The sequence below is a fragment of the Fukomys damarensis genome, unplaced genomic scaffold, assembly GCF_012274545.1.
Source record: "Fukomys damarensis isolate Sample0158 unplaced genomic scaffold, DMR_v1.0_HiC HiC_scaffold_33, whole genome shotgun sequence".
Taxonomy (NCBI): domain Eukaryota; kingdom Metazoa; phylum Chordata; class Mammalia; order Rodentia; family Bathyergidae; genus Fukomys; species Fukomys damarensis.
Window position 1 is genome coordinate 33367069 of NW_022900945.1, and position 17871 is coordinate 33384939.

At 37.7% G+C, this 17871-nt stretch overlaps 1 protein-coding gene across 2 annotated transcripts in view; it reads left to right on the top strand.

Moving 5' to 3' along the window:
• Window positions 1-16921, top strand: part of Cdc14a (cell division cycle 14A) — a 154311-nt gene extending 137390 nt beyond the window's left edge. Inside the window, exon 16 of one of the 2 annotated variants that reach the window (XM_010639075.2) lies at window positions 15082-16921. In XM_010639075.2, the coding sequence (XP_010637377.1) occupies window positions 15082-15111 (30 nt within the window). In that variant the 3' untranslated portion in view covers window positions 15112-16921. Of the gene's footprint in view, window positions 1-287; window positions 1675-15081 lie in introns of those variants that run through there. The other variant, XM_010639077.2, reaches the window with a different exon arrangement.
• The last annotated feature ends 950 nt before the right edge of the window (window positions 16922-17871 follow it).

Sequence of the window (17871 nt, forward strand, 5' to 3'; positions counted from 1 at the left end):
TCCAGAAACTTACCCAGAATTAGGTGGCAATGAGGCTGTTTATAAGATAGATTTATAGGTAAGTACTTGGGATACAAGGGGAGGATCAGGCAGAATATCAAGAAAACGATAAAAGTTAGCCATCTGTCTTCTAGAGACAGGTCAGAAGGTCTCCAAAGACATCTTACTGATGAGATCTTTATTTAAATTACCAGGCTCCCTTTTTAATGATCAGCAGTCTCTGTTACAGTAAAGTCCATTGGCCCAACCCCCTGCTATAAGGTTAATATTTTGTTTCCTCTAAGCAGTATTGAGATCTGTAGGAATGTAAGCTTTCGTTTGAGAGGAAGAAGGACAAGTGGAAGGAAAACGAGGTTCCACAAATCCGGGAAACACGAAGAAGGGAGACACGATGATCACATTTGAGCAGGAGCAGACCCATGTCCCGGGAAGGCCCTGCCTGGCCTGATGCCTTTCACACCCACGATTCTGTGACCATTTCCTCCGCATCATCCGAGGGAGGCTGCTTTCTGCAGAGAAGATGATGAGGGAGAAGGAATAGCTGGTGGATGTGCTGCTTGTGTCCCACTCGGCAAAATAATAACTCTTGGCAAAAGAGAGCTGTTGGGACTCCCTTTCTTAGTGTGTGTGTGTGTGTGTGTGTGTGTGTGTGTGTGGTGTGTCTGTACATGTGCACTGAACTCTTTGTTACTCCCATCTCTATTTGGTTTCTTTTCAGAAATTTTTCTCCCTCTATCCCCCGTGCAGTCCTTTCCCTAAGTCCCCAGGAGTTCTAGCACAAATAGGGTTCCCCATCTGATTTTATTCCCAATGCTTTCTAGCATTCTTTCAGATTTCTTTGTGGATGAGGGCACTGAATAACTGCGAGCCCACTCACTCCTCAATCTGATTCTAATTGCAGCATGTAAATTGAGTAGATACGTACCGTAAAGACGTAAATCTCTGTAGCCGAGGATTGGATGTACAAGGCTCGTGTATGTACATTTTTCGTAACTGTTTACTAATTATGTCCTTCACACCAGGAATTGAGCTCAGCCAGTACTGTCACACTGATGGTGGATCCGTCTCTCCTTTAGATCAGCATGCAGGTCTTTATGTTTTTCAGGTATATCTCTGTATGTCTTTCTGTATAATTATAGATAATGATATAAATGGCCTGAAAATTTCGTAGCTAAAGGCTCTGTGTCATGAGCAGTTGTAGTCCACTGTCAGAAGCATTGGTCCTTCCCCGAGAATCATGTTCTACTTTTTCAAGCTGTTTTCCTGATCGTTCTTTGGACAAATATCGACAACATCCCGAGATGTTTATATAACTTAGTATTGGTCTCATCCTGTACTTTGTTAACTTCTTTTCACCTTTCCTCCTCCACATCCTTCTTTTGCCTGTAAAAGAGTGATTTCCCAAATAATTGAATCTAAAGTAGCAGTCTGTGTGGGCAGTTGCTGTTATGTCCTGCTTGTTGTCATCTTATTGTAAAGGAAAGCATTTATAAACAGAATTGCTAGCATAGAAACATTTTTCCTTCCAAGTAGGGAGATGCGGGTCTCTGTGACAGCAGTCTCTCCTTCATCCTTGCTGGATGAATCTCCTGGGACAGGGAAACTCTGAGTCTTCCCCCTGCTGTCTTGCTGCTAGTGAGTCCAGATGAACACGGCAATTCCTGATCTGTGAAATAAAGTAGGAGGCTGTGGGTTGTTTTCATTTATGGCCCACTGCAGCTTTTTATTTTTTTTGGTTTTTTGAGACAGGGTCTCACTATGTAGCTGAGACTGACAACCTGGAATTCACTATGTATCCCAGGCTGGCCTCGAACTCACAGCAATCCTCCTGCCTCAGCCTCCCGAGTGCTGGGATTACAGGGGTGAGCCACCACACCCGGCTTATTTAATGCAGCTTTTCTAATTGTTGCGGGCTTGGTGTCTAATAAAGTTGGTCTTCTTTCAGTGATGATAAACTTAGGAGAACCTTGATCACTCAAAATAAAAGTTCTAAAATCCTTAGGGAGGAAACTGAAGTCTGCAAGGTAATATCCTCCCAGAACCTTTAAGAAAGACCCAGAAACTCCTGGGGAGGAGGGTGACGGGTGTTTAGAGGGAGTCTAATATTTTAAAAGCTACAATTAGCATCTCTTTTGAAAGCTGCAATTGCTCTCTCACTTTTTGCAGCAGTTCAGCCCCCAGAAAAATGTAAAAATGATTTCCTTGTTCTGTCATTAAATGCTTCCACACAGAAAACAGGAATAAATGTTAAGGAATCCTTGTGGTTGTGACAAAATACTAAGGCACAGTCAGATTTTATTTGTATTAATTTGGCCTCTTTTGCTAGTCTTGCTGTCTCCACTGCCCAGTGCAATGCATGAGATTTCATTTTTGTCAACCCACTTACTGTAAAAATTTAGTTTCACTCCCTGACAGAGGAATGTTCAAATGCTTAAGAAATGAGGGACATGTAATTAGGGCGTGGGTGGGGTGGAAGTATTTTATTAAGCTGAAATTACTTATGGTATCTGTCTTGAATACTTGCCATGTTATATTTTTATGATACTTATCACGGAATTGCTGTTCATCTCTGCTGTCCTTACCTGACCCCCAAGGCTGGGTAGGTTCCCCCATGAGCTTCTCTGTACCCCACCTTGGTCTAATTGTAATACTCTTCTCACTCTGAATTTTCGTTGTCCACTAGACTAGCTCTCTGAGAACAGAGAAGGTATCTCTGGTTTCCATAGTTCTGGATACTATGCTTGGCCTGGAGGGGGCATCTAGAAAGTAGTTTTTCGGTTGGATAAAAGGAGGAATGAGTGTTTAAATGTGGTAAGAATGATTACTTTTTGTTTTAAAGATGGAAATCTTAAGGGTACGAGAGATTAGATATTTGGTACATAATCGTACTGCAAATACGCAAAAGAGCCATAATTAGAACCTAGGTTAGTTTTACTCAGGAAGGTCATCAAACATCATGTTGTGTATGAACTGTTATAGGTAATAATAGAGGGCTATGTATTGGATGTCTCGTTTTGTGAAGAACAGGATGGGAAAGCTGTGAAGAAAGGACAGTATTTTATTTTACTTATTTATTTATTTTTGGTACCAGGAATTGAACTCGGGTCCTTGCACTTGCCAGGCAGGTGGTGGAACCACTGAGCTAAATCCCTGGCCCCGAAAGGCTAGCATTTTAGTTGGGCTTTGTAAGGTGAAGAGGACCCTGCCAGGGATCTAGGGATAAAAGTAGAAGGGAAGGCAGGGCCATTTTGTGTAGAAGGAACAACAAAAGCAGAGATACAGCCTTAGTACTGTAATTAAGCCTTTAGGTTCTAAAGACAGGCAGGCCTACATTCAGAGTCTACCTCTGCCACTTTCTTTTGGGGAGAAAATTGAGCAATTTTTCTAGCCTCTTTGACCCTGAGTAAAGTGGAAATCGTAATAAAGAGAGGCAGATCTGCTTTGTGTATATGTTGCACTATCACACCTACATTGGTGTCCCTGAAGCTTACACAACTGTGTGAGACTTAGGGAATACAAATATACTTTTTGTAGATTTCATGTAAACATAGGACTGTGTGCTTGAAAGGAGTCGTTAACCTGTGGAGTACTGGCTCTAATGTGATAATGACAGTGATAAGAACATCTATGTAATCGGATGGGGTTTCCTGGGCTTATTGATAGCCCTCACTAATTGTTAGCAGCTGCTGTTCTAAGAGCAGAGTCATCCAGTGTAGCTAAAGCTGGGAGTGACACGAAGATGAGCCTGGAGAGTTAAGCTGGATTCCGACTGGGAAGTGGACAGGAGCCCTGTGAGTCTGGCGAGCAGGAGAGACCTGTAGCAGGTGGGATGAGTCTGGCCGACGTGTGGTGGAGGTCTGGGTGAGATGCTCTTGAGCTCTCTCTGTTGCCCTCACTTTCTACCTGGGCAGGTGTCTGTATAGGGATGCTATTCTTATTTAATGATTTTTTTCTAGGTTTCAACACACATTGTAGTATTGATACTATTAGATAATGGTATGTAGTATAATAAAAATGATGAATGTTTAAAGTTTTAAAAATTTGTTACGGTAAAAGACATGTTCCTGTTAATTCCCCACAAAATGCCACCCCCACTTATTTTGAACACATCCTGTCATTCTTGCCACATTTGAAAACAGTTCTAGAAGTTGTCTTTCTTCATTGCAGTGTCATTGAGGCCTTGATGTCTTGAATCACCTTAACATGTTTACCTTTCTTACATGGCCATTTGGACTTTGGGGAAGAGCCAGAAATTGTACAAGCCAGATCCAGTGAATAAAGTGGATGAGGACACACTGGGATATTTTTTACAAATCCCCATTTCCATTGGATGGCACCTGGCAGCAGCATTCACTGTATTTTTGATCACACTCATGAAACAGGATTACCAGAACTGCTTCAGAAAGTAGCAAGAATGATAGGGAAGTGGAATATTTTGAAAGGTACTGATGGCCATGTGTCTTTATTGCAGTAATTAAAAAATTAAACATTCATTGTTTGATTATACCTTGTGCGTAGTCAGTGGTGCCAGCATATTTTTACTGTAAATTTTAAATTACACACACACACACACACACACACACCCACACCCACACCCACACCCACACACACACACACACACACACACACACCCACACCCACACCCACACCCACACACACACACACACACACACACACCCACACCCACACCCACACCCACACACACACACACACACACACACACCCACACCCACACCCACACCCACACACACACACACACACACACACACCCACACCCACACCCACACCCACACACACACACACACACACACACACATATATATATTTTTTGGTACTGGGGATTGAACTTGGGTCCTTGCGCTTGCAAGGCAGGCCACCGAACCGCTGAGCTAAATCCCCAGCCCTTAAATTATATTTTTATAAATGAAAACGACCTAAAGAAAAATTATGGTCCTTCATAGGTACCTTTTTACAAAATGTGAGCAGAGGAGTTTAAAACAATGTAGTTTCTAATAAAAAACGGTCAGTTTGGTTATCAGCAGTTTTTGTTACTTCTGTTCTGGGGTCACACTAATACTATTTTATGGTAAGCAGCCTTTTAGAGCAATGTTTTATTGCATTACCCTATAAGGTTTCTAAATATATGTAATTGTAAACTGCCCTACAGGAAGTTCTTCAAAACACTTCTTTGGACATCACCTATTAAAGTGCTTTTTAGTGATTTCAAAAATTATTAAATAGCCTCCACTAGGTTTTGTCATTCATGCCGTATCTTAATCTTTTAATATGTCTGGGAATATCATCACAGTAAAGGCTGTAGGTTATGGCAGTGATGCTTGAAGTGTTCCCATTCCCCTGGGCTGCGTCCTCATCCTTCCCCTTTGTGTATGTTTACACCTTTGATAACCTTCCTAATTCAGTCTCTTTCCACCTTTAATTCACACTGCAAAGTAAGGCTGGCAAACTTTCTGTAAAGGTGCAGATGGTAAATACTTTGGCTTTTGTCCTAATTATTCATCCCAGTGCCTCAATGGTGTCACAGACCATTGCCAGATAATACTGGTTGCAGTGTTTTATTCACCTATTCAAAAATGATCAGTGATAACAGTACTAGAAAGAAATCCTAATCCTTTGTAGGACTTTCAGGCCCTTCGTACCGTGTTCCCTAGCGTATCTTCACATATGAATTTACTGTCTCCATCATGTGTCCCTTGTCCTCTCCCCACACTATGGTCTCCCCTGCTCCTGGATTGGAAGCCCTCTGCCCTTTTTTAGAAATTAGTTTCTCATCTTTAAAGACATTTATGATCTTCTGTCTCTGTGAAGCTCTTCTTGATAAATTGAAGCCCTATTTGACTTCTGTTTTTATCCATGGTGAATACTTAGTGCTTCATTTTGATCTAGGTATAGTGTCGCTGCTACATACATGAGCATCAGTATTTATAATATATTGTTCATCTATGCCTGATTGTCTCCAAATTTTAAACTTATTTTGTGTAGACATTTCATATAGTCATGTCATAGTTTCTAACGCATTACTAGACACAAAAAGGAATAAAAAAATTAAAATACTCATTTCTCTTAAAGGTAAAAGGAAAATTGAAGTTAAGTAGTTTGTATTCCTCACTTTACCTTAGCATTTTTATACCGTGGTCAAGTATGGTTTACACGTAATCCTCTGTTCTCATGCTGGTGGCTATTCTAATACTCAGCCCTGTTGGGTCTGAAGACTGCGGATCCGTTCTCTGTCCTAGGTGTGACCAGTGTAAGAATAACCTTGCTAGCCTGTGGATAGGTCGGGTTCCTCTATATTCTAATATCCAGTAGTATAGAGATATATTTTAGGGAATTACTAGTGCTTAAAATAGGACTTGGAATAAAATTAAAATACTGGGTTCCAGCTTTGTAAAATACCCAGTTTGGTAAAAATCACTGAGTGAGTAGCTTGTGCAATTGAAGCAGACTTCATTCTTGCTTTGGAATAATGTTAGTGGTGACAGCGATAAACTCCTTATCGAGCATTTGAACATCCATTGCAATAAAACGCCTCTACTTTTCCATGGTATGTAATAGCTTTCCCTGATTTAAACCTTATGCCTTTTCCCTCTGGGTCCTGTTGTAAATACTATCATCCTGTTCTGATTTTAAATGTGATATTTATTCATATTATTCATTGAGTCTTTGTGAATAGATTTCTAAAATAATATATTATTTATTTAAAAATTAAATTTAGTAAAATATAATACAACTAACTTGTGACTTAATAATTTAATGTTTAATTAAACATTAAATATTATATTTAAGAGTAAAGATTAATGCTACCTTTCTAACCTTTGGTTGCATATTTAAATAGCTGTGAATTTTCATCTCTCCTCCTGACATTGCCGTAGATTTGATGCAGTCTTTCAGCTCAAGGATACTAATAATAAGAACAAGACCTCAGTCTCAGTAATGAACCACATCTTTCGTGTTCAATCAACATTGGTATCCTTTGTTCCCTTCTTGAGGAGACTTGAGATTTTTCACTTGACAAAGCCTAAAATTGTTTTGAGATCTGCATGGTTCAAATAAAGCTTTTACATTTGCATATAAGGAATTTATACACATTGCAGTGCAATATAGCCAACTGTAATTTAAATTTCCAGTTTAGCAGCTAACATTGATTTTTTTTTGTATAAAGCCTCTCAGCTGCTTTTGTACTCCTCATTTGAAAGGGCTTTTCAAACACAAAACTTCCTTTAAGTGGCAAGCTTGATTAGAAATATGTAATGGGCAAGAATTGATTTGGATTCTCAAAAGCGTTGGAATGATTAATTGTTTTCATTATTCAAATTTATTTTATATATTATTTAAGTCATATCAATACTGCTAGATCAACACAACAAAATTTTATTTTAGTCTTGCTTCCAGTAGTAACAGGAAATTCTTTATAGTGGAGTGAGGTAAGACAGAAATGTACACATCATCATCGTATACCAGACTGAAAGCTCCACATAGATGTCTCCTGGCCTGATTCATACGCATGCGTTCCTTTGGTCCTTCAATGTTTGTATTTTCACTACTGCAAGAATCCACTAAAAATACCCATTTCCTCGTGTAAGCCTTTGTTTAAGCATCTTGTAGAGCTGTAGAATAAACCCTATTATTATGAGATTTTTGTTTTTCCTTGAAATTCTGCACTTTTACCATAACATATCTAGATACAGATTCGTTATAGTTTACCCTGTTTGGCCTCAGCACATGCTTTCAGCTTTATGACTGATGGTTTTTCTTTTATGGAAAATTCTCAGCCTTTGTCTTCTTTTTAGTTATCATTCTGTCTTTCCTCCTACCTTTCCAAAGCACTTCTTTAAGCCTTTGTTGGAGCCTCTCAGTCTATTCTCAATATCCCCTGTTTTCTCTTTTATAGTTTTTAATTTCTGAGCTCTGGCTGTGTTTTCATTAAATACATCCTATTGCTTTCCAGTTCACTAATTATCGTTAACATGTCCATTTTAGAGTGTGTATCTCCGATCCATTTCCCTTTGGGTTTCAGTGGTTTATATCTTTTCAAGCATTTCTAATGCATTATTTATGATAGCCATGTGTTCTCATTTTGATTTGCCTATCTTCGTGTCATTATTTCTTTTTTTTTTAAATGGGTATTTTGGTAATTTTGATGATCTTGTTTTGTTTTCGCATTGCAGTCTGTGAGAGTTTATCTCCTGGTTGGAGGCTTTATCGGTTTTCTTGGTGGTCATTTTCTTTATTACAGAATTTTACTGGTAGGTTCATACTGGACTGTTTCATACTGGCACTTTTTTTTGTTTCTTTCTTTTCCCCTAATCTGCTTGCTTTGTTTTTAAAACTCCTATCATATTTTTGGTTAACATATAATAATTATATACACTCGTGGAATGCAGTGTGGTGTTTTGATGTGTGTGTAATTGCGTAGTGATCAATTCAGGGTAACTATTACGTCCTTCACCTTAGGCATTCCTCATCTCTCAGTGGCTCTCCCTGGTCCTCTGGGTCTTTCTGTCTAGAAACAGATCTTTCTGACCCAGGCTCCTACCCATTGGTTCTCTTCCAGTGTCCCCAGGCTTGCTTTTCACACAGGGATGCAGCTCTGCAGAAGCCCTGACCTGGGAGCAGTGGTGTGGCTTCTCTCAGCCTCCTTGGACAGGTGGGGACTTTTGGCCTGTATTCTACAGAAATGAAACACCTGGGCACCTCCGCTGGTTTCCAGCTTGCTTGGTAGTTAGTGGTTTATTTCTAGGTCACAAAAGTGTTGATCTTGCTTTTGAGTCTTGGTGTGCCTTTTCTTTCTTACTCATCTTTTTAAACGATTTAATTTTTACATAGAAGGGGTAGTTTGAAGCATAGCTTCCAGTGCCATCTTGACATAAGAATAGGTTCAGTCCCTGCAGCTTGTCACCCAGGGCCTCTTGGAGTCTTCCTTAACTGGCTTTCGAAGTTCATTTCCCTTTAATCCTGAGTATGAACCCTCTGTGCCTGCCAGGAAGTTCCTTGTGTCATTGCACACGTCCTGCTCCTCCTGCCTGTGTTATTCACGTACATGTCGTGTCCCTGACATGATCTGTGTGCCACCTTCCCTTTGCCTCTCCGACTCCTTCCCTCTCGGATTTGGCTAATGTCCTGCTCCCATTTCTCTAGCGCTTGCCTTCACGTTGCCTGACCCTTGCACTCATGACATTTTCCCAAGTCGTCCTGTTTGTATCGCTCATTTGGCCATCATCGTGCCTCTCTTGGATTGGGAGACACCTGTTTTATAGATGTAGGCCTTCGATGCCGAAGGAATCACCTCCCCTTTCAACTCTGCTCCATGACCTCTTTCTGACCCCTGCCTTTGCCCCAAACTTCTCATTTACTTCTTTCTTTCTGTAGCCTGCTGAGGTATTTCTGCTTCTTTTCACCAACATTGAGTGTTCTGTAGTCACTTCACTACAAGCCTCCAAAATTAGATCAATTCAGCCATTTCTTTAGTCCATTCCTTGTCTCTTTTTGCTAAGCATTGTTGGAGAAAATCCTACAACCTTGCCAGTTGGCGCCATTTCAGATATTTTTCTAATTTACTTGGCCCACCAGTAATTAGTTTACTTATCCCCTTTTGGCCCCTTTTGCTTCCCCACGCAGGCTATTCTCAAACTCTTTAACATTCTTCATCAGTACAACCTCTCCTGACCAGTCGACCTTGTCCTGAGGTCTGCTGAGAACAGAATTTATCAGAAGGATTTCTTTCAGCTGCCCTCTTCTCTGTTTCTGTTTTTCTGCATCTGACTAATCCTTTTTTCTTTCCCCTTTAAATCAAAGAAACCCTAATATTTCCAAACAATAACTTAATTTACCTGCACTGTTCTTTTCAAACCATCTCGGGAAGTTACCTCATCTACCTCGTTCCTCTCCCCTCTCTTCCGTCTTTCCCCCTCCACCCACCTCCTGGCCTCTCCAACTTCAAATATATTCATCCACATTGGGAGGGCTGGTGGAGGATAGGGAGGACTCCTTCCTCAGTCCTGTCTTCTCACAGTTTCTTCTTCCTGGCCGTCCTTGGGGAAGAAAAGCTTACACTGCCACCTCTCTCATCAGCCTAGTGATTTGTTTTGTAACTGGAACACCTGCAAGTCTCTCCAAGTTATCACTGGCTTTTTAAAGGCTATATCTAGTGGTCTCTGGTTAGTCCTCATTCTTCTTAGTCTTTCCATAGTATTTGAAAATACTAACTACATTTTTTTCTGTAATTTTCCCTCCTGGTTTTGGGAATATTATTTTCCCCCGATCCTTCCCATCCCCTTAAATCCTTATCTCTTTGTCTCCCTTTGCCTGGCACTAAGTAATTTCCACCAAGACATTGACCTTGGCTCTCATGTCTCTCAGGAGAGTTCCTGAGCAGTGACTCCATTCCCAACTTCCTGTGGGTTTATTACCTAGGATGGTGAGAATGCATGTTCCTTCAGCTGCCTACTCCTCTTTGACTTCTTGGCACAACAATACCATTTTTCTTTCCCTATTTGGAGTCATCTTTCACACTACTGCTGCCTTTCTTTCTGCCACATCTGATCACAGAGTCCTATTGGTCCTCCCTTTGAAATGCCTGCTTTTTTGGAATGTTCCTGTATTCTTCCTTTGCTGCCATAATTGAGGTCTCCATGAACTATTTTCACCATTTCTTTACATTTTCACCCTGTCTTAATCTCTCCTGTACTGCTGTTGCTGTTAAATTTCCCAGACATAGAGTGACCAGATTTTTCTCCTCTTTGGCATTCATGATTGCTCTCTGCCTAGAGGATCAAGTCTAGCTCTCTTGGATTGCCATTTGTGGTCATCCCTGTGAGACTGTGTTCCTCCCTACCTGTCTCCTCTCCAGCAGTTCTGCATGGTGTCTTCTCTGTCACTCTGCAAGAATGCCACAACTTGCTTTGAGCCAAACATGCAGTTCACTCTGCTTGGGTTTTATTTTCCCTGTTCTGCACTGATGGTTATTTAGTGAATCATGTGTGACCCATCCATTGGAATGCCTTTTGCTTCTTTATTCTCATAGAGCTTTGTTCACACTTCTGTCACTCTTATGGTCAACTCTATGAGATTCTCTTTCTCTGCTGGCTTTTAAACTTCTCAGAAACATCTTTGTTTCCTGAAGTTACAGTATAAGAAGTTTTAATACTTATTGAACTAAAAGTTGGGTAATATATGTTGATGAAAATTTTAAGCTAAGATGCTTAGGAGTCCAGGTGTCATTGTTAGCAAATGAAACACTAACAAAAAGAAAACCCACCTTTCAGCTTTTATTTTAACATATAGTAATCTGGAAGTTGTCTATTTTTTTTCTAGAAATTTGGCTTTACAAAAATAAGAGAAAATAAATTTAAATTGAACTTGCATCAATATAATTTTGCTGTTCAGATGAACTGAAAACACTCATGTAATGGTTGGCTGAGTCAAGCTGCATGTCAACAATCTGTCATCTAACAATTGAGTTCTTTGTGATTGTTGAAAAGCATATATTAAATTTCCCAGAAAAAGACTCTATTAAAAACCATGTAGGAAGGTGAAAGAATATTTTACATAGCATTTTAATTAACTAAAATTGGCTCGCTAAATCTTGGGGTCCCTGAAATGCATAGAGAACACTACAGAAAAATGTGAATACCTTTTTCAAAACAGATTTTCTCACAAATCTTCACCTGTTGGTGTTAACATGATATATAAGTAGCAGAGGCAAGTATTTCCAGCACCACATTTGTAGAAATATCTACCTCTGTGTACTTTTTGCATGTTAATTCTAAGCAACACAGAAAGAGTTGCAAAGGCATGAAGAGACCCAAGCGAATATAGATAAATTCTCCCCAGTGTTGTATTTTGTTCATTAAAACTTTAAACAGTGAGGTTAAAAAACCCTATATTACCAAACATGCATTTTTTTCTCTTTAATTATCTATCACATTTAAAACAAACTATTTTTAAGTGCTTTTTGCCTCGGTAGGGATAATTAGTAGGCTATTTTGTTTGTTTTTAAGGGACTTGGGAAAATGAGGAGACGTAGCAAAGAAAAAGTCAGTGTGGCAAAAGTCCATGGAGATTTTGGAACAGGATTTTGACCTTGTAGGAAACTGCCTTTCCAGGCTCTTGAGTCCTTTTATTCTAGTTATTTGAGCATTAAAACACTGCCTCATTCATTTGCTGCCAAGGATCTGAATCTTCCATTATCCTTTAGAATTTACTGCTTTTGATAGCCAATTTATGGTTTTATTTACTAACCGTCTGATTAGTATAGTTTTTATGTCAATAATTATTAGACATTTTTCTCTCATGATTAGGTAACTGGGCTGTTTAAAAAAGAAACACCTCCAGAATAGCTAAAATTTTAAAAGTTAATACCTACATGTGCCAAAACAGATTAGTAGTGAATTTCCAGAACAGAACAACTTGTCTTGATCTCCTTACCTAACACTTTGCTTTATGTCAAATCTCACTGCTTTCAGGGAACAAGATTTCTTGATGGAAGCTTATATTTTGATGTGAAAAATTTTGAGGCTGTAGTGTAAAGCAATTTCACGCTTACTTTCCAGGTTAAATTTTGCTGCACTATTATTTTTATGTTATTCATGCTGTATGAATACCATAGATTCATAGTAAACTTAATATAATTTTAACACATTATAATCCTGTTGAACTTACTGGCCAAATAAACTTGAATATATTATTTGAGAAATTAAAATCATTTGCTAAATTACCAAATAATATTTATACCCCAGGTCTCACTTCTTTCACAACTATCTCTCTTGTTGTTGCCTTTTTTATAGTAGCAACGAAAACATAGGGAAGGCAAAATTAAAACATTAATCAGAATACTTATGCATGCATGTTATTCTGAAGAAAATTTATTTTAAAATTTAGAATATTTCCGAAAATTATTTTGGATTCAGTCCGGATGAAAATAATTTTAAAATGTATTATTTCCTTTAGTTTAACACCTATTGAATTTGGGGATAATTTAATATTTGTTTGGTCACTCAGAATCATACCCTGCCTAGTATATGCATTACGTTTTGTTATGGTGAGAGAGAATGCTGGATTCAGTATGTGGTGATCAGAAGACAAATGCTAGAAGTTGTCTTCAGGCATTAGACTAAAGTGGCCATGGTTTGTAGTTTAGAGCCAGACTGCTAGAGTTCAATCTTAGCTACACCTCTTCCTACTTATGTGATCTTGGGAAAATTATTTCACTGCTTTGTTCCTTAGTTTCTTCATTTGTGAAATGGGTTGTCTCAGGAGCATTTAACGAGTGAATATGTATATTGTTTAGAATTGTGTCTGGCATACAGGAAACACACAATAAACATCTGTCTCAGAATAGTTGACCTGCCAAATGATATATCTAATTTATTAAGAACTCCAGATAGTTTTACTTTTGATTTATTTTAGTAAATAAATCAACTGTAACAATGATAGCATTTTTCAAAAGCAAAATAAATTTGCATTTTTACTTTAATAATATAAAATGCTTGGGACCAGAGTGTTATGGATTTAGATTTTTTTGGAAAATACATGCCTATATATTTAGGTCTTTTGGGGATGGGACCTAAGTCTAAATATGAAATTCATTTGTTTCATACACTCTTTATCCACATAGCCTGGAAATGATTTCATGCCATGTTTTTAGTGTGCTCGTGTGTTGACTGTAACACATCACATAAAGTCAAGTGTGGAGGTTTCCACTGTGGTATCCTTCTGGCACTCAAAAAGCTTTACATCTTGAAGTTTTGAAGCTTTTCAGATTGGGAGTTTTGTATTAGAGATGCCCAACCTGTAATTTTATGATGCATTTTATGATACTCAGAAAATACTTTACATAGTTAGCAGTCCCATTCGTGATTGCCAAAGAAGCTTGAAGTTATTATGCTTTGTTAGGATGTGTATTAGATCAAACCAGGAACTAAGTTGGCTCATCTGTCTGTCCATCTGTGCTGAGATTTGAAGTGGGGGCGCTGCTGTTTTTCCTTGATGTTTTTTTTTTAGTGTGGCTGAGTCCAAATGACCCAGAGGAGATGATGTAACCATGCACTGCTTGAAATCTACTTGTTCCTGTCATCCTACACTTTTGCTCTTCCAGAGAAAATGCCTTGAAATCTTAGGATTTTTAAATTGAGATCTTCCCAAGACTATTTTCTTTTTAGATTGAGAATAAAAGGAACTTAATTTGTCAAAAAAGCAAACTGAGGTCAGAATAATTTGCTAAACTTTTTTTTAAAAAAGACTTGGTAGCATGACTCGTAAAGATTGACTTATGTTCTTTGTAATCGCTGTTTGCTGCTCAAAAAATAAATATTTGGCATCCTTTTTCTAGCTGTCTTTAACTTTTCCTGGTTTATATCTATTATCCATGCATTCTGATTGCATAGCCTGTTCATTTTCCTTTCATGGAGTCAGTATCTAATGTGACATGGGAGGACTTCCATTGTTCCTGGAGTGTTGCCTACTGCTTATTAAGTTATTACTTCATTCTCTTTGACATCAATGCCTTCCGTCATAAGATCAGGCTTCTAAGATGGTAGTACTTTGAGTTCTCTTATGGAAAATATTTGGAAGATATTTATTAAATACAGACATTCTTAAGTACATTATTAAATGCCTGCTAGTTATTACAAGAGTTAACATGTCACTGATATGTATTAAAGAAAATAGCATGTCTTTTCAAAGTTCACTCTAATTATCTTTAAATACTTACAAGTATCATTTAATGTTTTTGAGTAAACAATCAATATTATTTCCCAGAAACTTAAGAATTAGTTTAGGTAACTCTTCATCTTCAATTAATACTTAATTTCAATTACCACTAATAAATTAGCAAACCTTTTAAAATATAAAAGTTTTCTTGCAATCTATATAATTGAATATCTCATTCTAACTTAGCCTTACGTACCCCATTTTTTAATTCTCTTTTGCTTAGTTGATTTCATTTCTCTTTTATATAACAGACCCAAACTGCCTTGTGGTGAAGGAGGAAACTACACGATTTGCTTTGCTAGCAGTTTTACGTGTGATAGAATTTAACCTCAGTTTATGTCTCTCCCTGCACAGTCCCTTCAGTCTGAATATGTTCATTACTAAGGCCTTGCCACTCCGGTGAACGCTGTTTCATTCTCAGACATCTGGATGCACACTGTGGAGGAAAGCACCTGCTTGCTGGAGGGATATCTGCCTTCTTACCTTAAATTAGAGAGAGCACTAAAAGAACACTTTGAAGAGACTTGAAACCAGAAAACTGGTTAATGACTACTATAAGTGCACTGAAACTACGTTTATGGAGATTTCAACACTTTTAAAGACAATTTTAATGTTAAATTTGGTATTTTGAAAGGTTATTTTTAGTGTATTTCAGTAATATATTTGTTATTGCATTTACATGGACAGTGTTACATTATGTATGTACGGTGAACTTTTAAAGACTATTTTGATAAATTTATAAATAATATAAAATGATGTAAAAACTAGACTATATTTTGATTTAGGCTTTCCTGCTGTTTGCTACCAAAAATTTGTATTTTAAATATGTTTAGTTTTAGTATGGTTTTGTCTACAATGAATAAATAATTCCTCCTTATTTAAAAAAGGGAGAAAGTTTTTTTTAAAAAAGTGATTTTCCTGCTCCTGCTGTGAATACAGCACATCAGTGCATTCTTTGGAGAACATCTAACTTAAAGAGTTCATCCAAGTTTCTATTCACCACAAGTAGAAGAGGATGCCTTTGACATGGCAAAATCCTTCCCTTTGCTTTTGTTCTTGAGCCATTTAAACGAGCTTTGCATCCTTGGAGGCATAAAAAATTTAGTAACCAGATGCCGATCAGATTTCACTGGATATTTCTCCTGAGAGTGTTTTTTTCTCTGTGAAATGATGAAACAGTCCAAATGTTTGTATTTCTTTCCTCCTTTCAAAAAGCATTTTTTAAAAAAACATGCCTTAAACAATTTAATTTGCTTATTTTTACTCTTGTACTTGTGCAAAGGAGAGTTGCATCCTTTAAAATCCAGGTCTAAAGTCTCCAAGGGCTCTATCACTAAACGTACAATAACAGTTTCAATGACCAAAAAGCACTTCAGAAGACTTACTAGTTCAATTTGAATGTTCTGTTTTTGGTACGAAGTGGTTGTCATCACTCGTTTTAACTCAATGAAGAAAAAACTGGAAAACGTGCTGCTAAGTAGTTCTCTAAATGAAGAAGTTACAGTATTTTTGAACATATTACACTCCACCCCAATACACATGCTGGTTTATCTGGAACCTAATAGGAAGGTGAAAGGACCCCATCAAGTGTACTCATGCCCCTTGCATGTAAGCATAATTTACATCTGGGCTTCATTTCTGTGAGGAAGAGTCAGGCAGCTTTAGTTCTTCTCTGCCAGGTTGCATAAGAATGAACTCCTCTGACACTGCAAATGCTAGTTAAGTGGATTCATGTGAAGTGCATGACTCCCCAACCATTGAGCTATTTATAATGTATTTATTCGGAAGGGTACCTTGAAACTATTATATATGCTTCAGCAAGACTTCTTGTTCATGTTTCACATTTTTAAAAAGGCATTTGAATGAATGTTTGACTCAGGTTTGTTAACATCACCTTTAATAACTGCAGTACCAAATAATTACACTCAAAATGGAAAAAAAATGAATAGAATGTTTTAGGAATCGAGGATTAAAATAAGTGGGATTAAATTGTGTATCTTTTCTAAAGCAGAAAAGTAAAATATTTTATTATGTGTTATTGTGAAAAGATTAATGAATTGTATAGAAAGATGATAGTATTTTTTCAAATTATCATTGCAAAGTAATTCAGATGACATTTGAGAAGTAGGACAAAGGGAACCATACTGATGTTTTTAGTTCTATGAACACTAATTTGTGTGCAGCTATTAAATAATTGTAAAGTTGACTACTAGAAATTTTCCATAATTGTATGTGTATATAAGTCATGCATATACATGTGTATATCTTAAAGTTATTTATACACGTGTGCATACATCGACGGATCAAAAGGGGCTGTATATAATATAGAAAGTATATAGCAAAGTAATTCTACTCTGACAATAAAAATTGTGTGACATGTATTTTGTTATGAATAGTTTATCTTTCAGAAGATATTTTGTTCTATTTTAAAGTATAGAATTCACTGCTAATAAATAATAAAAGTTTTATGCAATTTACTTATTTTACTTTTGACTCAATGTCGTTGGTTTCTTTTATATTTTCAAGGTCTTCGTTCTAAATCTTCAGTTTATCTTTGACCCTTTGAATTTCACAGAGATCATTTCATGTCAGGTTCTACTTTTCTCTTTCTTTCTCTAACTTTTCTTTTACTAAAGCACTGATCAGAGCCAGTGTTGTGAGCGCTGCTAGGTCCTTTATGACTCTCGATGACTGCTGTGTGAAACTGTTTATCAATTTCTTTTGAGGCAGAATGGCCATTTGTGTTAAACAAGAAATCATAGAAATATATCAGATGGAACAAATCTCGTACCTCTTGGATCTCTGCCCTGATGTGTCTGCCTGGGAGGAAGAAGCTCCACTACTTATTATCAGTCTTTTGTGTATTAAACTGGACCTTTGGGTTGTGATGTTTCTGAGTTATTTATTTTTTCTTTTTTCAGAATGCAAAGGGAAGGTTTTGAGTGGGAAGGTGGTTTTATTTCTGGAACTAGGAATCTGCAATTAGCTGACCTTACAACACTGAGAAACAGTTGAGATACCAAGGTTATCATGGGTCCCATAAAGACTTTTTGTTTTGGTACTGGGGATCACACTCAGGCCCTTGTGCTTGCAAAGCAGGTGGCAGAACCACTAAGCTAAATCCCTGGCCCCCTGTTAAAGACA